At 39.4% G+C, this 27,579-nt stretch overlaps 1 protein-coding gene across 1 annotated transcript in view; it reads right to left on the reverse strand.

The window, feature by feature from the left end:
• The window catches only part of galnt9 (polypeptide N-acetylgalactosaminyltransferase 9), a 117,996-nt gene extending 113,623 nt beyond the window's left edge, over positions 1-4,373 (reverse strand). Inside the window, exon 1 of the mRNA XM_057832311.1 lies at positions 3,252-4,373. Within this exon, the coding sequence (XP_057688294.1) occupies positions 3,252-3,492 (241 nt within the window). The 5' untranslated portion in view covers positions 3,493-4,373. The remainder of the gene's footprint in view (positions 1-3,251) is intronic.
• Positions 4,374-27,579: the final 23,206 nt, after the last annotated feature.

The raw sequence follows: 27,579 nt of genomic DNA on the forward strand, positions 1-27,579 counted from the left end.
ATAGATAAGAAGCGTATCGGGTTCTGCAGCTGGGCCTGTCGTATCAGCACCTTCAGACAGGAAGAAGGCCATAGAGTGACATGCATAGCTGATTCAGAGAGCCTCAGTATAACTGTGGGCTCAAACAATTACAAATCCAGCACTGGTCTGAAGGGGAAACAGAATGCAGGCACATCTACTGGCTGACAGCCATTGTCTGTTTCCAAAAGAGTTTTGCAGTTGAAGTAGTACAGTAGTTTAGAGTTTGGAAACCTACTCAGACTAATTGATTTGGTCGTAGTTTCTATTGTACGCACAAGGAAATGCATACAAGACATAGATGTGATCTGAATACGATCAAGCTACATGAGATACTAGATCACTCCACCAAAGAACAAGGCAGGAATGCTAAAGCTAATTGCTCTAACCCAAGCTACACCAAGTGTATGGACATGCTCAAGGCCAAGTGGCAAAAAATTCTGGTCAGCCCCTTGACTCCTGAACGGATCTATTTCAATTACTGTCTAATCCCTGCTCGAGTGCCGGTTGAGAAAGCATTTGGACATCGAAAAGGGTGTGTAGCAGTGCTTGGCAAAGCATGATGATATGGACATTTCACGACTGCCAGACATTGTATTTTCATGTTGTATTCTACACAATATTTGTGAAATCAGTAAAGATGATTATTTGAGTGATTGGAATGATGACAACCCTCAGTGCCTACCTGATGAAGACGCTATTAGTATATGCACCTGCAGATGGATATACCCAATATATTCCAGAGGCCATCATGTCAATCATTTAGCCAAACTGCTCAGATTGCTTCGGGATAAATTACCATGTAATGTCAGAGAAAACTAACTGTTCACACGTAAGAGTGAAAAGCTGTCACATAATAGGAAATGATGGCATATGTGGAAGGGGCTTACGGTATGTATTCCAAGATCAGCACAACCAAGACCATTAGAGTATAAAACAAACAAACTTATATTTGATATTTTTAACTCAGCTCAACTTATGTCTTTCACCCATGCAACTTCTTTCATTCGATTAGACCCTATACCCATTTTACCAGCAGGATTTATTTTAAATGTGTTTTATTCCTTTAAATTATATCAATAATTAAATACACAAAATACTTGCGCACTAACTCACTTACGATTATACAAATCTTGAGGCCATTAATAAAAATATAATGATTATCTGTATGGGTTTATTCAATGATGTGGAACTGAGGAATTACAAAAAACATGCAATTAAGAATAGAAAAAGAATATTGTTTGTCCTAACCGAATGTAAAATGGATTTAATTTAATATTATTCTATACTTGTGGAAAGCATTGTCATTAGTGGAATACAGTACATTGTTATTTAGAAAACATTACAAAAAATATAAAGGTACATCCCAAAGGCCAAGCATTTCGATTGTAAATAAGGTTGAATATTAATATGTCACTGGCCATCCACAAGTCTACGAAATGCTTACACAAAGAGCCATGCATTATTCACCGAAAACACAGGATAACTGGCCAACTATGGAAAATGGTAGCATGTAGAACCAGGAAGCAAGACATACACCACATCAAGCACACTCTGTCTCCAAACACATCTGTGCAAATATATAAATAAAGAATGGGCTTGGCTGTGTGACTGTCAATATGTTAAAGAAAAAAAAACAATTAACCAATGTCTACGCTCTTTGAAAACACTTATGGTTAATCGTATGTGCGTAAGGTAACAATGAGGCTCAACAAGTTACAGCGAGGAGATATCTTTTCAGCTTAATGCACTACTTAAGGTCAAAACACTGTTTCATAAGCTTGTTAACAAGCTTAAAACCTTTTTCATCTGATTAGCGAAAGGCGGTGGCATTCACAGCTAAGCTTGGCAGCTGATAACCTTCATGTTGTTGCTTTGTGCTGCTAAATGAGCTGCTGATGAATGTTGACTGTTGTTTTCTTGTTGCCCACCATGAGAAAACTATTAAAAGTACTATTCTAAGACTTGTTTACGCCCTTCACATCTAATTGACCTCTGGTGTAACTACCGTGACATGCCATTGGAAGGCAATAAACAACAGAGAGAATGGGTGATTACTTCATATCACTGCTGGTTATGGTAATTGTCACTGTCACTCTGTGTCCTACTCTTACCATTATGAGAAGTATGCACAATTTAGAAACTAGAGCGGTTGACCTGTGGGTACTAAATACTTTTGCCTGCCATTAAAGACCTAGGGAGGAGGGAATCATGCAGGGAATGTGGGAGTAAGTTAATGTTGCCAGGCAGAAATTGACCCAAACGTCTGATTATGATTTTAATGAAATTATTTCAGCATGTACAGTGTGACTAAGTAGAGACCTGAAGACTGGAATCAAGGTGATAACATACGGATATAAAAATCATTTGGCTTCTGTTTCGACTATTTGATCTCAACATTGCTCTCGATTTTTCCAGAACGTTTTCCAGAATATACAGTATTTAAGGAAAAACAATTTTCCCTTAGCACAAAGAAAATTAATGAATGCAGACAGTGCATTTCAAAAGATGTAGATTTGGATCATTTTCAAATCAGTCAGAGTGATAAATGTAAAGATCTGAATACTTGTACCAAGTAAGAGAGAAGTGAATCTGTTCATGTGTTAAAGTAACATCTCATTTAAGATGCATGAACTGAGTACGGCTATTATTGCACTCAAAAGGTTGCATAATATTGCTTTATTAGCTTACTAACATTATGTGCTTCAGAAGCTCAATGTAAAACAATTGTGCAGTGTATCTTAATTAACCCTTTATAGGGGCATTCATTTGATTCATTGGTTGCCATAACGGCAATAGACGTGCAATCCATTTTGACTGGCAATCCAGTTAAAATGGATTGGACATCTAGTGCCGTCAATGGTACTAAAAGATGAACATTCACAGCCAAACTTCTGAGTTGAAATGACTTGGACGTTTATCATTGTCACTGTCAGGGAATTATTTAAATACTATTAAATAAAAATGATAATTATAATAATAAAACAACTTTGGTTATTGCACCCAATAAGACTCTAAAGGGTGTCCGTCGTTTCATTCATTTTAATTTTGTTTAAGACGCCAGGGCTTTGTGGATTTAAGTTTTTTTTTAATTAGAAAAAAGTCACATGGCCTATAAAGGCTTAAAATGATTTCCTAAAACCATACTATATGAAATGAATGATTTTCAGATCAATGGAGTAACTTGAGTAAAGATAGATGTAATTGTGATGAATAATTTTGAGTCTTCCTACCGTTTAGCTGATTGTACACGACATCCTCCAGCCTCTCAAGCCGCTGGAGAATAGACTGCCTGTCCACCAAGTTGGTAACTTTACCATGTCTGGCGCGCAGCCTCTGGTCAGAAGCGCGTCCGATCTGGACGAACTCCTCGGATCGGTCCTGGATTCGGCAGTATACTGAAAACAGGATGATCCCCAAAAAGACGAGAATGTTGACGGTCAGCAAAGTTTTGATTTTGCGTGCCACGGCCATGAAAGTGACTTGCGTGTGGCTGACTCCGCCGAATTGTTCATCTGTGTCTTTGGCCAGCTATCGGGATCTTTCCGGAGAGTGAACCCACTTGAGAAAAAAAGGTCAGCGCGCGTGTTGCTCTGAGTGATCCGTTCAGTACCACGGTCAGCTCACGTGGGACATCGCGGAGGCAGCATGAGGACTCGAAGGTGCCGAGCTCGATTCCGTTTTTGCGCTTCACGGCAGAGATATGTTTCCACAGGACGCGTTTATCATCTCAAACAGCCCACGGCGGTCCTCTCGCATCTCTCTCGTAAAAACGTGGAACGCCGCCACTCGCTCAGCCCCGATATGTCTCGTCCATCTTCCCGGAGAAACAAAACAATACCATCCTCATGCTATCACTCGATCTGCCCTTTGTGAAAATATCAACCCGGACAGCTTAACTCCGCTAAATGCATACATGCTTCAAAATAAAATGTCAACTAACTAGGCCTATCACACTATATGCTGTTTGCGGTCCTTTGTGTGTGCTCCTTGTCCTCCTGAACCGAGGGCAGATTCGTCCAAAAAAGCACCGATGTTTCGTGTCGGTGTGGGAGATGCAATCGGGCTAGTGTGGCATGCTGTCTCTCCTCCACGCAGGCTCACAGCTCGACGCGCTGCGTTCTGACGTCCACAGGCTCCGGCATGAATAGTCATGAGCTGGATTGGGTTTAAAGCACAGAATAAGCGGCACAAAGTAGTTCCACTTCACAGAGCAGCCGTCTACTCTTGTTAGCAGCTCCCGTATAAATGAAATGTTGATATTTCATCCGCCATGTCTAGATTGCTTGCATCTCACCTCATGTTTGAGCTCAACTATCTTTGTAAAATTAAACCAAGTCTGTTGAAATAGGTCAAGATAGTGTTGCATATAGGGTACTCAGGGAAGAGGTGTTAATTTAGAATGTCTCCTTTCCCCCCTTTTCTCTTGAAATTATGGTTGTAGTGATATATCCAATTCACTTGAACTGCGAGTAGTGGATGTGAATGCTTATCGTTCAATGCCACTGATAGTGCTGGGTCCAATCCATTTTGACTATGAGGGCTGGAACTCAAGCAATCTTTCTCTGCCATGTACACCATCGCCCAGTCAAAATAGGTATGATGACAGTGGTGTTACCAGGATGCCAGGTGTGGGTGGAAATTTGGGGGGGTTGGGCAAAAAACAAACAAACAAAAAACAACAACAACAAATTTCTATGCTCAAGTAGACCAAAATCCAGCGTAGGGCTACTGCACCTTAAAACATGTTTTGTTTTCTCCTTGAGATAATTGTTGTTGTGATTTGGTCTAAACAAATAAAAGTTGATTTGATTTTATTTGACTTAGAACACATCCATAACTGAACAGTATGGACATGCAGGTGGCAATGTCTTTTTAGGTAACCTATTGTGGTTCCTCGGTTTTATTATTATTATTCTAGTTATTCTTTGTTCCGCAGCCCCTTTGAGCTCAATTTGACCCCCTTAGAATGCTTCAAAATGCTCCAAAATCAGCAGGCAGGTCAAAACAGGTGCAATCTTTGATACCGTGTAAAGACAAATTCCAAATACACTATGTAGCGCCCCCTAGCAGTCATTCTTTGTCCCGCCGACGCTTTGAGCCCCATTTTGACCCCCTCAGAATGCTTCAAAACTCACCAACTCAACAGCCAGGTGAACACTGGTGAAAACTTTGATAAAATGTTTAAAAAAAAAAAAAATATGCGTAATTGTGTGTAGCACCCCCTAAGAACAAAACCAACATTTCATTTAATGTTTTTAAGGTGAAAGAGGAGGTAGCAACGCAAAGGTTAAAACTTAGATCACATCAGTACTATATGAATGGGATACCATACCAGACTGCTGTTATTACTACATCCAGTTTTCTTTGGGTGGGCAGAGCGTGTCCGTGGGTGGGCAATGCCCCCCCCCCCCCCCCCCCCCCCGGTAACGCCCCTGTATGATGATGAGTAAATTGGATTTAAAGCTACAGAACTCGGAGATATACAGTACAGTGGTACCTCTACATACGAAGTTAAATCGTTCCAGGACCTTGTTTGTAAATCGAAATGGTCATATGTCGAGCAGGATTTTCCCATAAGAATACATTATAATCCCATTAATTCGTTCCACAGCCTGAAAACCTACACTAAATCCTTAATAAATGCTGCTGGTACTACTGCAAAATAGCAATTACAGAGAGCAAAACAAATAAATTATGAATAAAAATCATAATAATAATAGCAAGGGCTTACTTAGGTTTGGTCTCAACATTGGCAGAGACGATATAATAGCATAACCTGCATGTACACTTTTTGCTCAGAATGGACATTAATAAGACCAAACAGATTGAGTTAACGGGGGTCGGGGCTACATTTCTGATGAATATGAACCTATTTAATTGATATGCTAAATCAGGGGTGCTTATTAGGTCGATCATGATCGACCAGTCGATTGCAACGCGAGGGTGGGTAGCTCGTGGCATCCCCCCCAATTTTTAAAAAAAAATGTAAATAGTGAATTATGATTATTTTGTGTGTATGTTGTGTTGTGTGAGCAACATATGAGGTTCTGCAGCACCCTTCTCTTTCCAAGTAGTAAGTTTTCCTGGGTCTATAGTTTCCAGCAGAGTTCACTACATTTCTCACAATTTAATTAACGTTAACAGTAGCAAACACAAACAGAAGGATACTTCTCTCTAAGCAGCTTCCTACTCGAGTTTTGCAGGTTAGCAAGTTCACACAGTTTAATGTCATGCTAACTCTGATAAAGGTCGGACTTTCAGTAGCAAAATTAGTGGTGTGTTTCCCACCTCCACAACATTGGCGTCTTTTTAAATTACTTACAATGGCTGCTGCTGGCTCAAAAAAACTTCTAATATCCCTCCTCTTGGAAGGGGGCGGACGTGTATTTCTGTCAGGGCTGTGTGAGCGTGCGTGTGTGTGTCGGGGGTGAGTCAAGTCATCGGCCAATCAAACGTGCGTTTGAGGGGGGTAAAAATGGACAAGTGAAAAGGGGTAAATGTAAGTTTGAAAATAATAAAAATAATTCACATTAATAATGATAGGGTCTACCTGTCACGTCTTGGAAGTCTTGTTAATGTTTTGTGTTGATTCATGTCAGATTCTTTTATTTTGGTTGTGGCATGCCTCCTTGAGTTAACTTTACTTCCTGTCCCTGCCAATCAAGTTGATCGTGTCCACCTGTGACCCTCTGTATATATAGCCTGCCTTTAGCCTTGCCCAGTGTCGGTTTGTCTGCTATCCTGCCACGTCCTACGCCATCCTTGTGTAAGCCCCCCCCCCCCCCCCCCCCCCCTTTTTTTTTTTTTTTTGACAACTATTCATGTTTTTGAACTAATGCCTTTTTGTTGCTTGTGGAATTTACTCAGTTGATTGATGTCCAGCTGTTGGTGTGAATTTTTGTTGATTGAAGTCCAGCTGTTGCTGTGAATTTTTGTTAACCTCCTTTTAACTTTATGAACTGGAAAATAAACCTTTTGTTTGGATTGAACTGTTGAGCATTTGGGTCCTTTGGTGCATCCTTGTCACTACCCTAACAACATTTTAGGAATAAAATCCCAATTACCTGGAAAATTTAACTCATTATAAGCATATGAAGTGGCTTAAAGGTTGGTTGGGACAATTTTGAGCGTCCGGAAAAGTTGGTAGTGTCCCTACCGTCCGTATGCAAACCTAGGCCCTTGAATAATAGTAATAATAATACCTGTAATGTAACGAATGGGATTCTAATGTGGCGGATGTGTTTTGCGTGGTGTACCTGAAAGCACCGCGTGGCTGACTTGACAGAGTAAGGGAGGACTTATTACTTTCACTTTGTCCAGCTGCAGCGGACAATAGGCATGTTTTGTTGCAGAAGTACTGGAATAAATGATTAAAAGCCTGACGAAGCTGGGGACTTTTTGACGATGTTACCACGATAATAATTGTATCCTTAACTTATAAAGTGGGGAACGGAGGAGGACCGTCGAAATTCTAGACATTCTATGGCGGTATTGTCAAGTCAGTTCACGGATGCACCCACCATGCTCATATTTTTGTATTATTTACATGGTAAGCCTCACTTTTTTTTTTTTTTTTTCCTTTTTGGTCACCTGCACTAAGTCTTGGGACCCATGTTGATTTCTCTCACAAGAAAATCTGGTGTACGTCAATCTTGCGGGAAAACAAAGTAACTGCGGTGCTGTCATAAATTGTCATATTTTGAGCATGTCGTCGGATGTACAAACAAATGGCGAGTCAAATTTTATGTTGGATGTCAAAGATCGTGTGTCGAAGCGATCAAATGTCGAGGTACCGCTGTATATACCTTATACCTGGTGCTCCATTTGAGTTTAATGCTCCTATTTTGACATATCACCATTATACCAGTAGAGCTCCAAAAACTTGTTACAACCTATCCAATTTTTTTCTCAATTTTCTCTGCTTTCTATCCTCATTAGTGTCATGCCTTGTGCTGAGTTTTGTTAAGATTTTGCCAGAGTGTGCCTGGCCATCGTAATTACCCACTGATTTCACCTGCTGTTGCCTGCTCCTTGTGTCTTGACCAATCCGCTGCTTCTGGTATCAACAACCTGTGTCTCATTGTCTCGTTACCCCGTGCTGTCTGTGCTTGTTGGGTCTTTTTTCTTTCTGTGTGTCGTTATCCTGTCAAAGCCCTCGTGTTGGTATTCCCAAGTAAGTTACAACATTCCTTTTCATGGATCCCCACTGCTTTTGTTTGTATTTTGTTTTTGGTCAACTAACGATAAATCATTTTTGAGTTCACCACCACCCTGCCTCTTGTATTTTCCCTGCATTTGGTTGCTCCTTGCCTCCCCATCATGGCAAATACATCTGTGGGCAATCCTATCTTTGGACTCTGGACAAGCCACCAATTGCAGAGGACGCATATAGAGAAACATTTCACTCTCACATTTTCACAAAAGACCCATTTGGAGCACAGGTGTCAAACTTAAGCTGACAGTTAATGTTATGTGAGTCTGCCAAAGAATTCTGCTTCTACTTCATGATCACTGCTGCAGTCTGTTCACAGTTGTAAATTATAAATATTGGAAAAAATGTGAGGAGGGGAACTTCTAATATTCTCCTTGACAAGAGGTGGGTAGTAACGTGTTACATGGACTGTTACATTTACTTGTGTGACTTTTGAGAAGAACATACTTCTAAGAGTAGTTTTACTAAGCCGTACTTTTTACTTGAGTAGATTTGTGAAGAGAAAAACGCTACTCTTAGTCCGCTCCCTTGCGCTACACAAGAGTTTTTACATTTTTCCTCTTTATTCTACATATTAGAATTTTTGCCAGCGATGGCAAGAGTAACTCTACCAATTTCACCAATGAGACATCGCAACAATAATCACATGACTCCATCATACCAATCAAACGCAAGCTTGCCATTCAATGCTCATGTCAGCCAGTTCAATCACCTGGTGTCGATAAAGCACCTTAATTTCATAATAGTAGCTACGAAGTAACTAATAACAATTCAAACTGGGGACTATTTTGTTCCACTAGAGGGCACTCCTGCTATTTGGACGAATAATGCTTCATTTCTGTAATTTTCTTCTCTCGACAGAAGTCCATGATTTTTTTTTTTTTTTTTTTTTGTACTTCGTTTTAATGTGGTTATGTAATGGGCTATTTTACAGTATCATTATAACAGTTCATATACATATCTTAGGTTTGAAAAAAAAAAACTACCATTGTTTAAAAAAAAAAAAAAATGTAAGCAGTTACTCACAATGTCACTCATTACTTGAGTATTCTTTTCACCAAATACTTTTTTAGTTGTACTTGAGTACATTTTTGGATGACTATTTTTAGTTGAGTAATATATTTGGAAGTAACGCCACTCTTACTTAAGTACGTTTTTTGGCTACTCTACCCACCTCTGTCTTGGACTGCTAACTTAAAGAACTAACAACACCTAGTATAAATGACCTTCATGTGAAAAATGGTTGCTCAAATTTAAAGTGCAATTCCACAGGATAAAAGTCTTGAATAGCATTATTATGTGAATTAGAATCATATTTTAAGATGATTCGACAATATATCACAATTTGGCAAAGCGCAGATGACGAAAGGTTAGTCTTTCAATCTGCCATTTAGCCACGCCTACCATTATAGGGCTCTAGCGTCCCCAACAGGAGGATGATGTCGGCAGGTTCATGGTTTCATCTGATTTAGAATTATGACCATTGAGGGGTAATTATTCAGAATGAGGAAAATGCGACGAAGAGAGCAGCAAAATGTCATTGTTTTAATTTCTCTACTCCAATATTTTTACAGGTTATTCTTTTTATCCAAGTATTTTTCTCCAATTGCTAAAGAAATGGTATGGTGATGATAAATAACAGTCTTGTACTAAATGGAATTTGAAAAATTGATTTATTCAGTACGACATTGCAAAATTACTTAAAATTACATAATGGTCAAAACGGTCGATTTCACCTTTACTGTTGCACCTCCCGAACGATATTTTATGCCGCCGTAGTTAGTTCGGCTTTTGTCATTTCCCTGCCCCGGCTTTGGAGAATGTAAACAAACCAAAAGGCGTGACAGCTAACCCAAACCGAGTGACGTCTCAAAGTCTTATTTTCGCTTTTCACAAAAAACTAGCCCGGACATGTCACACGGCAGTGGGGTTGTCGTTTGTCTTCACCGATCGGCAACCCAAATGGCGGCGAGCAAGTTAGAGCTCGTCGTTCCCTTGCTGCGGGCAGGGGACTCGTTTGCAGGGTAAGCTGGACAATGACTGCCGGACAAACCAGCCGAAGTTGGAGGAGCACGAAGCTGCCACATGGTCAACACAAATATGGAGTAAAATGATCCTTTAATACACTGCGACGACATAAACGTGAGGGAGTCATACGAGAGCGACTTGCAGTTGTTGTACAGCTAACATGGTAGGATGTGTCTGAGGAGAACTTTTCTACATGTCCGTCCATTATCAAATGTAAGTAGTCGTTTATTTAAAGAAAGTTTGTAATGTGTACTTTGTAATCGCTGTATTCACGGCCATTTTTAACGCAAAGTTGCAATTTCAATGAAAATTGAAAATTTGAAAGAACACCGCGCACACGAAGAGGGCAATAAGCCGAGTATAGAGGGGGGTGTGCGACAAGTCGCTGGTCATTGGCCGAGTGGCATTCTTGGTGGACAATCAGTCACAAAATGCAAGCCACCTCCGTATTAAAACGTGTGCCATGATCCCAGTATTTGACATAATACAAAATACAATGTTTACTCACTTCCTCGTAAGTCCAATGATCCCACAGTAATAGGGCTTGTTTTGGCCAATATCCGCGGTGAATGGGAACCTTTTGAAACCCAAAAAGGCTCACATGCCTCTCCCTGGTGCAGCAACAATTTTCTGCAGCATATTTGGCTGGCGTGTTACGAAAAATAAACAATCCGCAAAATCAGATCAATCCGCAGTCCATCTGCATGCTATAAAGCAATGCTGTATTGTGAGATGCTGACCCGGGTGACGTCACCTTCACATTCCTCCTCAAAACAGGAAGTTATTCTTTTTCATGGCGCAGGATTCAGAAAATTGAAGAACTAAAACGATAGCTTCCACACACATCCAAGCGGTCCATTTCATTCAGAAGCATAAAATACCACGTGAAATATAAAATAAACATGCTTTTTGGTGTCATACGCACTTTAAGTATGCAAATCTGGAATTTCTTAGTCCTGTGATAATAAAGAAGATGTTTTAACCAAAAATGATACCACTTTTGAGCGCAGCCATTTTTTGACGTCAGTTATACCCACGCACATCCACACTGAAAAACTCCAACAAATGTGCATTGAATTAGAGTAGTAATGATGTCACAAGGAAGATAGGCCAATCTGGAATACTTACATTTGATTAGGTAATTACCCGCAAAAAATGTGGCCACTTAATGGACATTCTTGCTTGTATTTGTCATTTTGCCACTATTATATATTATGAAAAGGAAATTGTAAGTCTTTTAAATTTATTAAACATGATTCTAGTGATGGCAGCTTGAAACTGAACCTTCAAAACGTGCTCCAAACCGATGACGTATATTTCCATTGAACCACTGTTCCAGAGTGTGCCTCAAATCATGTGACATATAACGTATGAAACAGTATGCTTCCCATAAAACAGGAACTGTTTTGCATGAGGGGCCGTACATTGGGCATTGGCAGTGTATCAAATACTTGTTCTCCCCACTGTATATATTCACTCTCCCACACGTATATTCTCCTCTCACATTCATATATTTTCACTCTCGCATTCATATATTTTTACTTTCGCATTCATACATTTTAACTCTCACATTCATACATTTTTACTTTCACATTCATTCATTTTCACACTCATATTCATATATTTTCACTCTCATCCTCACATTCATACATTTCCACTCTGTCATTCATACATTTTTCACGTTCATTCATTTTCACTCTCATATTCATACGTTTACTCTCACATTCATACAATTTCAATCTGTGTGTATAGGCATGTAGAAAGAAAATATATGTAAAATGAGAGAAGACTATATCGGTATAAGAGTTAATATATATCTGTGTGAGGGGAGAATATATGCATGTGTGAGTGAAAGTAAATGTATGTGTGAGTGAAAGTATAGTGGAAACGGAAGGAGTATAGTGTAAATCAGACATGTCCAAAGTCCGGACCGGGGGCCAAATGTGGCCTGTGGTCAAAATTCATCCGGCCCCCAGCCTCTGTCATAAAATCAATAACGTCTGGCCCACACACAGACTTTATGAATTGGTCAGCAATTCTGCTACCAGCATATGAAGTAGCTTACACACTAAATGCTGCTCCTTGTTTACCCACTAAAAGGCAGCAGCACTCTGAGCAACATTGCCCCGTGTGACCCTTTACTTCAGACATGTTCAAAGTCCGGCCCGGGGGCCAAATGCGGCACGTTGTCAAATTTCATTCGGCCCCCAGCCTCTGTCATAAAATCAATAACGTCTGGCCCGCACACAGACTTGATAAATTGGTCAGCAGTACTGCTACCAGCATATGAAGTAGCTTACACACTAAATGCTGCTCCTCGTTTACCCACTAAAAGGCAGCAGCACTCTGAGCAACATCACCCCGTGTGACCCTCTACTTCCAATTTTCTGAAATGGCGACAATCAACATGAAAAAGAAAGTCGACTGCGACGGCCGACGCTACAAGGACAGGTAGAAATTGGACTATTTCTTCAATAAAATACACAACAACTGTGTCCGCCTCATTTGCAAAAAAGGCAGTCGCTGTTTTTAAAGAGTTCAATGTGAGGCGATATTACCAAACAAGACACGCTGACATGCACGACAAGATTATAGGGAAGATACGCAAAGAAAAATTGAAGCAACTTGAAGCTAGTTTAACTTCACAACAGCAGTTTTGCAAGAGCCCGAGAGTCGAAAGAGAACGCCACAAAGGCTAGTTGCGAGATTGTTAAAATTTTTAATAAATATAAATAATAAAGCAAATGTAACAACCAGAATGGCTTGCTAAAATTTGCTTAAATATATTGTTCTACGTAAAGGACGTCAGCCAAGGTCGGCCCCCCACATTTTTACCGCACCAAATCTGGCCCCCTTTGCAAAAAGTTTGGACACCCCTGGTGTAAATGGAAGGCAGCTCTGATTGGCTAGCTCTGATTGGCTCAGAAGCTAAAGCAATTCATGTTGAGGCGGGTCAACATGGAAGAGGAGACATAAGCACTTCGGCAAGCAGTTGGGCTATTACGAAATATTTTGTCGACCTCTGAAACAGTCACTTCTTTGTCATGCTGTCTCAAGCGGCAGAGGACAGGATCAGCTGCACCCATTTTCACTCATAATAAGGTGGTTGAAAGTGAGATGAGTGATATTTTCCAATCAAGCAACTCCAAAATCCTTTTAGCACTCCAAGAGGGAGCTAACGTGACATGTGCCCAAACTGGAGGATCGTCACGGCAGTTATTGCGATATCAGACGCACCATTTTGACAACTGGAACTCCCGTTCCATTGACAAATGGAAACACTGCAGTGAACTGAGCTCCGTTTTGTAATTCGAAAATAATGGATCGGACGTCACACGGTAGAATAGTCCAGTGGTAAAAAAGGTCGTCTGTGGCTCGGACAACCGGATTCGCGTCCCGCTGGAGACCTACAATTACTTGTATTTTTCTCAATAAAAAGTTAATGATGGCTGGCTGACTAACCAAGACAATATTGTAAAATCAAGCATGCACTTTCTATAATTGTGTCAATTACTTTGAAAGATCATATTCCATTCGTGCTATGATTTACAGCAACAAATGTGTAGCTGTCTTAATGATAAAAATATGTTCCACAAACAGCAAGGAGAGTTTATGAATGTGCACTGTTAAAAAAAGGTCACTAGACTAATTTTTGTATTCAAGTGAAAATGTAGTAAAAAAAAATAAATGAATGAATAGAGCTAAATTGGAAAACTAAGAGGTGTGCTCCAACCTATAAGAAGAGTATGTCTACGCTGCACTGGTTTTGGGTCAAAAAGTCAAATGGTCTAGGAGCTATTGAAGTTACTAATTAAATTTTAAAAATCATTAAAAAAAATTATGAATAGGTAAATTGGAAAAGTAAGAGGTGTGCCTTGATCTCCAAATAAAATAATTCAACCCTGCACTGGTTTGGGGTTAAAACGTCAAAAGACCTCAAAGCTACTGAAGTTTGAAGCTAGTCAGTATGCCAGATGTGTGTGTGAGAATTAAAATATATGTCGTGAGCAGTGTTGTTAATCTTACTGAAAAAAAGTAATTAATTATAGTTACAAATTACTTCTCCCAAAAAGTAATTGCGTTAGTAACTCAATTACCTGAATGTAAGAGTAATTAGTTACTTGGCAACGTAATTGGTGATAATTACTTTTAAAAAAATAAATAAATAAAATAAAAAAAAACATTGGCCACACTATGTGAAGTTTTTTGTGAAGGTTTTTGGTACAATTGGCCCGAGCCCAATTCTTTACCCTAATTTACCCTTTACCCTGAATCAACTGTTAAAAGTTGTTAAAATTGCTCCCATTATTGCATTAGTTCCCTTCTCTCTACTTTCGACAAATGAAAGTTTTAAAACTGTTTCATTATTTAAAGATAGATTCAAGTCAAGATTTTGCCGATTTATAAGTATTTTAGATAAAAAGTTACTTAGGTTCGCCAGGAAGGTTCTCTACAACAGAGCCGTCCTAAAAAGTCTACTGCTTTAAGATGGCGGCTGTCTACTAACTCATTTAGTGCCATGTCTGTCATTTTGCATCTAGTTATATCTATGTACAGTACATGTGATATCTACCATGTCTACCATAGCTACCATAACATGCGGGCGTAGTTTGTAGCGTTTGATGCTCGGCGTCACAACATACTTGCCTCCTCCCTACTCCTGCTCTGCTCTGTTGTCTCGGTGAGTCCGTCTCCCTCAGACTTTTCGACCAATATAGTAACGCATAGTAACGCATGCCTTTCCGTCCTCAGTAACGGTAACGACGTTGCCAAGATGAGAAAAGTAATTAATTAGATTACCCACTACAGAAAAAAATAACGCCGTTAGTAACGCCGTTATATTGTAACGCCGTTATTAACAACACTGGTCATGAGAGGAGAGAATATGTGTGCGTGTGAGTGAAATGTATATGTATATGAGAGGAGAATGTATGGATGTGAGAGGAGAATATATGTGTGTGTGAGTGAAAATATGTGTGAATGTTAGAGGAGAATGTATGTACAGTATGTGTATGAGTAAAATGTATATGAATATGAGAGGAGAATGTATGGATATGAGAGGAGAACATATGTGTGGCTGAGAGAGAGAATATATATGTGAGAGGAGAATGTATGGATGTGAGAGGAGAATATGTGTGTGTGAGAGTGAATATATATGTATGTGAGAGGAGAATGTATGGATGTGAGAGAATATATGTGTGTGTGAGAGGAGAATGTATGAGTGTGAGAGTGAATATATGTATGTGAGAGGAGAATATATGTGCGTGAGAGTGAATATATATGTATGTGAGAGGAGTATGTGTGTGTGTGAGAGGGCCAGAATGACAAATGTCTTGTACGGCCCCTCATAGTTTTGTTTTCTGAATGACACCCCCATTGATTCATGGTCCAATCAGGTAAATCACTGACAGTGGCAGTCTCAATTCTGACAGATGACTGGCTGAAACTATTTGAATTTGGGTGCTTCATTACTTCATAGCTACGCCAACAGATGTAAAATTTGTGGGCCGTTGTCGCCGTGATTCGTGTGCGTTGTTGCAGTTGAGTTGCTAAGAAATCTACTTTGCTTAATCTTTAAGGAGCAAGGAAGAGAGGTCGTTCTGAAATATCGCTCCTGATAAGGTATGTGCACTTTTTGTAAACACATAACATAGAAAATGTATTTTTTTAAAAGTTCATAGCTAACAAAAGTAAAGTTCATTGGAGATACTCTGAGCAGAAACACTTCTGATGCCAGGAGGTCAAGGAATGCCTCAGCAGATGCAACAATGGAGGTGCAGCAATACATAATTGATCTGGGGAGAGCAGAAAACACACTGACAGAAACACCAAACTGTGTACCATCATCTGTTGGTGAGCAAAACTTAAAAAAAAAATTTTTTTGCACGCCAGCATCATCTGTATCTTGTGAGCTAGTATTTTCCTAAAAAAGAAATCAACTCGGTCCCAAAAGTGTTCAGATATTAATACACTTCAATAACAATATCTTTTAGTCTCCCCCATCCAACATAATGGCCATAGTTACACAAGCACACCTTTAACACCCCGCCCCACATAATGCTAATCAGTAACAAAAAACACATTCATAAGTCTTTATTTGTAATTCATTAATCTATACTTATAAATAGTTACCCTCTTGAAATATCATTCGACGAAAATGTACATTTTCCTTAAACATTTTCTCAGGAAGCTGGCCAACTCTGCTAAAATTGGTCACATCTTTACTTAAAGGGATGACTGAATTCTGCCCATGAAATGAAATTATTAGAGCTGTCCTGACTAGTCGACAACATCGATGACGTACAGTGCCTTGCAAAAGTATTCGGCCCCCTTGAACCTTGCAACCTTTCGCCACATTTCAGGCTTCAAACATAAAGATATAAAATTTTAATTTTTTGTCAAGAATCAACAACAAGTGGGACACAATCGTGAAGTGGAACAAAATTTATTGGATAATTTAAACTTTTTTAACAAATAAAAAACTGAAAAGTGGGGCGTGCAATATTATTCGGCCCCCTTGCGTTAATACTTTGTAGCGCCACCTTTTGCTCCAATTACAGATGCAAGTCGCTTGGGGTATGTTTCTATCAGTTTTGCACATCGAGAGACTGACATTCTTGCCCATTCTTCCTAGCAAAACAGCTCGAGCTCAGTGAGGTTGGATGGAGAGTGTTTGTGAACAGCAGTCTTCAGCTCTTTCCACAGATTCTCGATTGGATTCAGGTCTGGACTTTGACTTGGCCATTCTAACACCTGGATACGTTTATTTTTGAACCATTCCATTGTAGATTTGGCTTTATGTTTTGGATCATTGTCCTGTTGGAAGATAAATCTCCGTCCCAGTCTCAGGTCTTCTGCAGATACCAACAGGTTTTCTTCCAGAACGTTCCTGTATTTGGCTGCATCCATCTTCCCGTCAATTTAACCATCTTCCCTGTCCCTGCTGAAGAAAAGCAGGCCCAAACCATGATGCTGCCACCACCATGTTTGACAGTGGGGATGGTGTGTTCAGGGTGATGAGCTGTGTTGCTTTTACGCCAAACATATCGTTTTGCAATGTGGCCAAAAAGTTCCATTTAGGATTCATCTGACCAGAGCACCTTCTTCCACATGTTTGGTGTGTCTCCCAGGTGGCTTGTGGCAAACTTTAAACGAGACTTTTTATGGATATCTTTGAGAAATGGCTTTCTTCTTGCCACTCTTCCATAAAGGCCAGATTTGTGCAGTGTACGACTGATTGTTGTCCTATGGACAGACTCTCCCACTTCAGCTGTAGATCTCTGCAGTTCATCCAGAGGGATCATGGGCCTCTTGGCTGCATCTCTGATCAGTTTTCTCCTTGTTTGAGAAGAAAGTTTGGAAGGACGGCCGGGTCTTGGTAGATATGCAGTGGTCTGATGCTCCTTCCATTTCAATATGATGGCTTGCACAGTGCTCCTTGAGATGTTTAAAGCTTGGGAAATCTTTTTGTATCCAAATCCGGCTTTAAACTTCTCCACAACAGTATCTCGGACCTGCCTGGTGTGTTCCTTGGTTTTCATAATGCTCTCTGCACTTTAAACAGAACCCTGAGACTATCACAGAGCAGGTGCATTTATACGGAGACTTGATTACACACAGGTGGATTCTATTTATCATCATCGGTCATTTAGGACAACATTGGATCATTCAGAGATCCTCACTGAACTTCTGGAGTGAGTTTGCTGCACTGAAAGTAAAGGGGCCGAATAATATTGCACGCCCCACTTTTCAGTTTTTTATTTGTTAAAAAAGTTTAAATTATCCAATAAATGTTGTTCCACTTCACGATTGTGTCCCACTTGTTGTTGATTCTTGACAAAAAAATTAAATTTCATATCTTTTATGTTGGAAGCCTGAAATGTGGCGAAAGGTTGCAAGATTCAAGGGGGCCGAATACTTTTGCAAGGCACTGTAAATGCGTCAGCGAGCACTCCATCTTGTTGACGGTTAATAAAGGGTTAAAAAATATATATGCATGGAAAATTGAGAATGGCGGATGCTCGGGATTCAAGCAAGCAAAGCGGCACAAAGCCAAAAAAGCGCACCAGAGTGACCAAAGCAAAGACTTACTTCAACGAAACAAAGAAGGGTACACTGTCGTGTGCCACGCTCGCATACCACGGCAGTACGTCACAGTGAATGAATACCTGAAGCGCTGTCACCCAGGTAAAATTCTGGAAGGCAACAGGAGACAACAAGCTGGCGGATCGTAAGTCCTTATAACGGCGTTTTTTATTGAAGTTGCCTTTATGTGGGTTGTACAACAGAGTATTAGGGGCTAATGTCGGGCTAATATAGCTGAATAAGTTGCTATGTACTTTACGTAGCGTGTTGGCGCCTCCATCAAAATCAACAATATAAAAGCATCTTCTGTTTTAGAATCGGTTTTACAAAAGAGGAACACCTAATTATTTTGCTTCATTAACATAAAAATCAATCAGTCAATAGAAGCATTTGTACTAATGCTTCGTCGTAGCTCCCAGCTAGGGCACATGTATAGTGCGTAGCGCTCACAACTACAGTACCCCTATGTAATGATTTTTTTTCCCACTGCAATAGCACGACTTTAATCTCCTAGTCCTTTTTAAAAATGTATTTATTTGGCCCTAATACTCCGTCGTAGCGTCGCATCAACGTGCATCATTAAGTTTTTTTTCATGTACTTCACTTCAGTGATACGTGACATTTATTTATCTACTCTGCTGGTGCTCACTCTAATGCTGAGAGCAATATAGACATACCACAAAAAGAGAATGTAAGAATTTTTTAAATCATGTTGGAAAAGTGAAGTCACAGTGTTCTGAATCTGTTTACATTCCATCCTTTTGCAATAGTTAATACCATCAGCATTTGACCTCATTGTTTGTTTGTGATTTAGTATTTATTTGTTTGTACTTTAATAAAGAATTTAAATGTTCCAAAATGTTTTTGTGAATTAATAATCGTCAACAAAAATGTAATTGCCAGATAAGTAAAAAAAAAAAAAAAATCATGAAAAAAATGATCAGACTAACTAATCGTGAGAAAAATAATTGTTTGGGGCAGCCTTAGAAATTATCATTTAATACAATGTAATGAGACTGTGTTTTAGTATTTAATGTTTTCGAGACAAACAAACAAAGTGACTTAGGAGATTATTTTAAGTGGATGATGAAATAGCACATAGAAACAAAATCAGCTTTCCTGTGTGCATCAAACTTCAAAAGAAAGATGCATTGCGAGCCACTGCATTTTTAGTTTTTGCCAGGAGAGGTCACTGGTTCAAGTACTGAAACGATTTTTGAAGCAGTTTGCCAAGTAGTTCGGAGCTTCTCAAAAGCTTCAATGGCCATCACTACATGATTCTTTCTGCTGCGATGCACAAATAGGGAAACTGTGAGGCAATCGTTAGGCAGCTGTGCTAACTATTTAGGCTCCTTGCACTAAAATATTACATTTTTAACTCATTCACTCCCAGCCATTTTCACCGTAGAAACCCCCTTTGCTCCCGGCCGTTTTACTGGATTTTGACTGATTTTGCAAGGCCCACAGAAAATTATGTTCTATTGCTATAGAAACATGGAACCCGCTAAAAGAAAGATTAGACTCTCTTCTTTCAGCAGGAAAAAAATTAAGTTCATATCTTTTTCCATTCTTGAGAAATCAGCATTAGAAATTAGCTTAGTTTGAGCCATTTTCCAAATTCTGATGAAAAAACAGACAAATTGAGCTTGTTGTGAAAGCATACATTTGAAACATAACTTTGACTTTAACACAGCTATTTTTAGCTTTAGTTACATCCCAAACATCTGAATGTTTTTCTTTTAAAAAATAACATAAACAACAAGACAAATAGAGCTTTTGATAGCAAAGTAACAATTTATTTACAAATAACTAACTGAGAGATGACGCTGTTGTGGCGCAACAGCCGGGTAAACTTTTCCCTCATCGCCGCCTGTCTCATAAAGATGGATTTTTTTTTTTAGTCTCTGCGGGATCTGTTCGGTGAGCAGCACGGAATCAACGGCATCGTCCGCTGCACTGGTGGTCCCAGTCGTTCTGCTCGGTCGTCCAGCGCCTGGCATCCCGGGCGTCCTCTAGGTTGTTCTGCTCGGTCGTCCGCCTCCTGGACCTCCATTTGGTTGTCCTCCGCTGGTGCTCCGGCCTGGCCGTTCGTTGCCGTTGAATCGGGTTGTGTGTCTTACCAAATGCGCTACTGCCCTCCAGTGGCCAGTTTTATTGCTTTAAAATGGAATTTCAGCTTTGTGCTTTGGAGCTAAATTGAATCAAAACCCAGAGATGTCGCTTGTATAAAAAAAAAAAAAAAAAAAAAAAAAAAAAAAAACGTAAAAGACGTATAAATACGTCTTTGGGACACTGACACAATTAAAAATAGAACGTATATATACATTTTTGGGAGCAAATGAGTTAATTGACAATGCAGAGAAACCACTTTTGAGAAAGAATTTCATTTTTTTATTCATATGCATTCAGACTCGCAGTCACACTGTCACTGAGTGGGAACATAACCCACACTGCCTGCCGCACCATCAGTGACTAGCTACATCAATAAATATGATTATTAAATAATACATCAGAGTGTGTTTTTATTCCACAAGTTTGTACACGCAAACATATGAACACAATATTACTGGTTTGCAGAAAAGTTGTGAAAAAGTTGCAGTATGCGTTATGCAATCCCATTGGGAAGTGTCAGCGAAAGATTCAAATTCAGTTCTCGTCACGATTCCCCCGCTTGCCTTTGCAATCTACATTTTCTCATGAATAATGTCTCAAGAAAATCATCTATTCATGTGTTTGCAGAGTCTTTGTTTTTGTTTGATTTTTCGATTCAAACTTGCAGGCAGCCCAAAATGCACTTAATTCTTACTTCCCACCCATGGGTCTCACTCACTCACGTTTAACACTTATGAATTGTTGTTGCTGAATTAATCAGAAGTCAACAGTGTCTGTAAAGCTTCCAGAAATAGCACAATGCGTTTAAGTACCTCTATTTCCAGATTGTTAAACCGTACTACTACTAAAAATTTAAACAAAAAATAAAATACATGAAATAAATACAGGGTGATTGTAAAGTAACTCCAAATTTCAAAATACTTATAATTTGGGCTGCAGCTATCGAATATTTTAGTAATCGACTGAAAATTCTATCGATTAATCGCGTAATCGGATAAAACATTTTTTTTTTTAGGTAAAAAGCAATTATAAATATACATGAGAAAAAAAGACATTTAATCCAATATTGAACCATTTTCAGTCAATTAATGTATTTATTTTCAATGTACATTGTTGAAAACAGCCAACAATTGCATCTAAGATGTGATTAGAAAACAAAAAAATCACTGCTTTTACACAAAAAACTTCTAGATCTTATAAAAAAAAAAAAACATCTTACCTAAAAATGTAATTACGCTTGATAACACACATCACTTGAAAGCTACGTGTTTTTCCCACGTGTTTCAATTGAATTTCCATTTGTGTCAAGCTATTTTTGAGTTCTAGTTAAGTTTTAAGTTAGTCTAAACTGTAAGTACTGATAGGATTTTGAGTTTTTGCAGTGTTCAAAATAAATGTATGATACCTGCTGTATTGGAGCACATTAGGGACCAGTGCTACTTGGTGTTTTATTCAGCAATAACTACTGAGCTAAAACTGACAGTTAGCTTTAGTATGTTTTAATTTTACACCCTTATCACTCTACAGCGCTGTGTTTTTACAGATTAAATACAGCCTGTATGTAAGAAACGTTAGCCACGCATTGACAGTGGTCATAATCAATAGAAACCTAGCCCTCCGAAGAGCTAACGTTACGTGAGCGAGTGACAGTGACGTTATATTTTTTAGCGATGAGAAGTCTACTGCTTAAAGATGTTGTCATCGAGTCTGTCATTTCGCATCTAGTCCTAAATGCATGCGATATCTGAGACTGATCGGACACTCCCTGCTACCACACTAGCATCATGCGGGCATAGTTTTTAGCAACGTCGGCGTAGTTTGTAGCGTTAAAAAAATTTTTTTTTTTTTTTTATTGCTTCTTCCTTTACGCACGTGACGTCAGCGCGTTGTCTTGCATTAAAAGTAGTCCGGGCAAAACGTGATGCTTAGAGCTGGCAAAATGAAACGATTCCTCGAGGTGAATAAAATTACTCAGATCAGTTTTTAAACTCGAGTTACTCGAGTTGCTCGAGTATTCGTTTCAGCTCTACTTATAATTAGGAGTGGGAACCTCTTGGTACCTCACGATACGATGCGATTTGCGATACAAAGCTCACGATAACGATGATCTGACGATATGGCGATACAACGATTATCGATACATTTCTCAGGAAATCATTCTAGGACATTCTACAAACAACTAATAAACAGAAAAACAAGCTTCTGCTGTGAATTGGAATGAGTTTTTCACTGGTAGACGTCCAATCCATTTGAACTGGGAGGGTGGCAGCGAATGAACGCTGCCATCCCTCCCAACGGATTGAATGTCTATGGCCATCAGTGGCAGCCAACGCCAGGCAACGAGGTAATTTTTGGCCATTTAACTCTTTAATGCCTGCAATATGACGCATGTGTGAGAGAATCACAAAATTTAAAAAACAAGGTCTTAATGAAACCTTTTTTTCAAATTTATAAAAAAGAAAAAAATATGTGTAATAAGCAATCTAATATCTATAATCCTTGCTAAATCCTGTTTTTTTTTTTTTTGTCATGGAACCTGCAGATGCATGACTTGACTTGCATCCATCATTATTATTTTTTTTTTGAGGAAAGATATCTCAAAATTCTGAATTAGTCTCAAAATCAGGAAATTCTAAGTGTATCAAATGTGATACATTTGGCAAGAAGGGGTTAAGGTCATTTACCTGTTGATTTTCAGTTATTTCCTGTTGATTTTGTGGTACTTTGTGGGTCACTTCCTGTTCTGTAACTAAAAATAAACATGAAATAACCCATAAAATACCCAAATGAATAGGCAGTGACTCAAACTCAACAGGAAATGACCAATAAATGCCCTAAAATGAACAGCAAGTGACCTGTAAATGCCCTGAAAATCAGACGGAATGACTGTGAATGCTTTGGTTTCGAAAGAACGAACGTTCCCTGTCTAAATGGAATGGAGTGTCGAGCACCGTCAATGCAGCCTTAGAGTTAACTGAGACACTATTAAGATGGAAGATTTTGGTAGCAACTTGTTGGTTCCTTTTTAATTTTTTTTTAGACATTGACACCTTTTTAAAACGATATCTCGATTCTTGGCAGGAGCATATCGATAACCTTTTGGGAAACAAAGTATCACGATATATCAACCTTTCGATATTTTGTCACACCCCTACTTATAATGTATTTAAATGTTATAATGTTTTTCTCAATTTCTTGGTGTAAGCTCTTTGATGTAGGGCAATTAAATCTACGTATGTTCTCGTTTTCTTTACAGATCCGTTCATTTTTTTCAGAGCCCTACAAAAACGGTTGGCCTTCTTATTCCATGTGACCATTCCCACTTAGCTTTTTGTACCCGAGATCGGTTGTTCAAGTGCAAAGATGCTGGAGAACCATTAAAAGAAGACATGCTCAAGTTGACGCTCGGGGCGCTGTCGCATTAGACCAAGAGGACCAGGGTCCGGTTGGAGAGATACCTCGCAACAACACTTGCAAATGACTTGTTGAAAAGGTTCAGCATTCACACTGCACCAACCGAACTTTCCGAGTAGCATCACGTGGACGAAAGGCGCACTCATTTATTGGACAAATAGAAGAAGAAATACCTTCCTCCTGGGAGGGGAGGGAGCGTAGAGCGTCACCGCGTGGTGCTGTGATGCTGCACGTTATGTAGCATAGCAATATTTTTACATGTTAAACTGTATAAAGTTTTTTTAAATTAGTCTTTTATTTTTCAATCTTAATATAACCTTGCGCCTGAATGTGTCATTTTTTGTCAACTGCCTGTTTTGTGCAGCAGATGTTTGGATCCATGTAAGTTCAAATTAAAAAAACAAAAAAACAAAAAAAAAACTAATGTAGCATAGCCTAGCAAGTCACAGCTCGTCCGGCGGCATGGTTGTTCCCTCCCGACTTGAACGAACTGGAGTATATTCAAAATACATCAGGGATAATTAAACCACAAAAGGGAACCACGTGGTATACCAAGTCATCCAGGCGTACAATCGCTCTCGCTTTTGTGACTTTTTGGACTGTCACATTGTCGCCTCTTCCAGGAAAGCGAGACTCCCCAAACAGCCACTCCGAGAGGCTACGCCTGTCTCAGCGCCTGTCCCTCTTACACCGTACGTTTAGCAACAGCATGCAAAACACATCCACCACATTAGAACCCGATCCTGTGTATCAAATGCAACTGCTTAGCGCAGCACAACAACATTTGGCCAAGGTTCAGCTGTCATCTTGCCATTGTTAATTTTGAATAGCGTGCGCGCTGTACTTCCGCTTCCAAGGATGCCCTGCATCTGCCGTCACAGTTCAGAGCATCACAGTCCCATGCTGTAACGCTGCACATAGAGTAGAAGTAAACCCTGCTCCGGTTGGATTCACGAGCGAAATGAGGTGCGCTTAAAGTGAACCGAGACCCACGAATTTTGAGCGGACCAGAGGTCGTTTGTTTGGTCGGAATTACACTTCGGATGCGCGTTCACATTTACAAAACGAAGCGGACTATTTGGTCGGAATTACACTTCGGATGCGCGTTCACATTTACAAAACGAAGCGGACTATCTGAGAAAAAGAACTCTGGTCTGTCCAAAATGGACCAAACAGTACTAGTGTGAAACCGCCCTAATACAATCACGAATTGTCATGAAAAACCACAGGATCTGTGGCTGATACTCAAAGAGGCGATCACCCTTCTACTTCCAGGGACCCGAGGGCAGTGCAAGTTGTTCAAGAAATGTTTACCCGTACTTGGAAAAAGTCGATTTGACAAGCAACAAAAGAAAATTGGCTCTCCTTTCAGTCTGGACAAAATGTGCTCAAAAATGAACTTAAATGGCGCACTTGAAACTGGTAAGCACTCTCTGCTGAAGAACGTGACATTCATCTGGAGTTTGGAGAGATGATGTTCGCTTTGTATAATGATTGGTCTGGTTTCTTTATCTGTGAAATTATGGGGGGAAAACATTGAGAAAAATATACAACATTTGAATTATATTTTTAATCTGTGGTTAATGGTGCATTGGTGTGTTGAATTTCCTACTAAAGGTATGGCAAATTAAAGACGCTCAAAGCACTGAAGGGTTCCAAGTTCCATAGATTTCATAAAGTCGCAGTAATTATAACTGTCCAACGTTGGAAAGTGTGTGAACCAAAGTCACAGTCAGACTTCTGATGAAACGCTTTCTTTTCCATTATGAGCCCTTTGTGTTTTAATGATGTAGCCTGTGCCTTCCCTTCCTTTCGTTGCAGCTCTCCAGTCTTTCTACCTATAGTCAGATAACTTTTTGCCACCAGGGAGAATTTAATTGGGATTCCTGCTGCATGTGGATTCCACCACAAAAGCTACAGATATTATTTGAGGTCTGTACAAAAAGTCTGAATGTGGGGGGAAAACCACTGTTACAACCACATCAGCTGCAGAGCTTCAGTTTAGCAGCTTAAGCAGCAGCAACATACTCCCTGATCTCTGTGAAAGACCCTCTGAAGATGTCAGCCTTCTGCCTTTAGCACTCTGCTTGCTTGTGAAAATGCAGGCACAAGCACTCAAGTATTTTAGCCATATTAACCTGGGTTACTGCCAGCTATTCCTTAGTCATCACACTATCTGATTGCACATGAGCCATTGCACACATTTAGTTCATTGTGTGTTCTTGCATGACAGCTCTTGCCATCATTCCATGTTTGCAATAGATTTCAATTAATCACTGTCAAAAATTTGGTTTTATCAGTAGCATAGAGTAAATTATTGTGTTGGCAAGGTCATTTAAAGTGTGGCAGTACTACTGGTGATGACATTTTGATCATACAGTATTCCTTTTATCATATAAAACAAGTAGTGTAGAGTCAGAGCACAGCAGATTGTTGGCCATAGAAAACAATAGTTAACAAGCAAGAAATCCATAGATTCTCTCGACTTTAAAAGACTATAGTAATAACTGTCAACTATCATTTCTTCAGTATAACACAATCCTGTCGAGACTGGCAAGCCAGGAGGGCTCGTCTGGGTTTTACATGTTTTTGAAACTATAGTATTATAATTTTTTTTTTGGGTGTTTATTCATGACAGTGAGTATTACTTACATGCTGTTGCCACCGTCCCAGTGTTTTTTATTTATTCATATATTATATCTTTTTTTTTTTTTTTTTCAGATGCATCCTGACGTGGGCAGGCTAAAAAAAACATGCAGCTCCGCCCGCTAATGCGAGTCTGTATTGAGTCAAATTAGCTACTAGCTTGGTGCTGTGCTGGATCATGGATAAAAAGAGCAAGGGTGGAACCGAAAAAATAAGAACTAAAATGAGAAAAGCGCTTTTAAAAGAATTGGCAAAATGTGCAAAAATAGCAAATATTTTTACTGTAATACAACGAGCTCGCGGCCTCAAACGACAGAGGATTGCAATGAAAGTGGTAAGGCAAGATGGTGAATACACTGCATTTTGCAACGTGTGATTAGACAACACCACATAACTGAGGAAATTTAGGCTTGTAGCACCTCGCAAGGGAGATGCAGCAGCAAGCACTAGCCATAATGAACCCAAAACAGGTGCAGAGCAGGTAGGTAGGATTGCAATGTTCAGTGAGTGAATATTAGAATTAACATCATAAATTTCGTGGGGTCTTCAAAGTGCCAAAATGTTGACCTTGGAAATGATATGTCTGTAAGTACAGTGGTACCTCTACATACGAAGTTAATTCGTTCTAGGACCTTGTTTGTAAGTCGAAATGGCCGTATGTGAAGTAGGATTTTCCCATAAGAATACATTATAATTCCATTAATTCATTCCACAGCCCCAAAACCTTCACTAAATCCTTAATAAATACTACTGGTACTATTACAAATGGCAGTTACACATAGCAAAATGGATAAATTATAAATAATAATCGTAATAATAATGTAGTAATAATTATTAATAATTCCTGTAATAATGTAACGAATAGGGTTCTAATGTGGCGGACATTTTTTTGCTGTACCTGAACATATTGCATGGGTGACATGACAGAGAGAGGGAGCGGTAAAGTTTAGAGCTTACGTTCACTTTCAATGTTTTCTTGAGAACTACGTCAACTGCGGCGGACAGTAGGCGTTTTGTGTTGGATAAGTTCTGAAATAAATGATAAAAACCTACGAAGCTGG

Source organism: Corythoichthys intestinalis, chromosome 3, assembly GCF_030265065.1.
Source record: "Corythoichthys intestinalis isolate RoL2023-P3 chromosome 3, ASM3026506v1, whole genome shotgun sequence".
Taxonomy (NCBI): Eukaryota; Metazoa; Chordata; class Actinopteri; order Syngnathiformes; family Syngnathidae; genus Corythoichthys; species Corythoichthys intestinalis.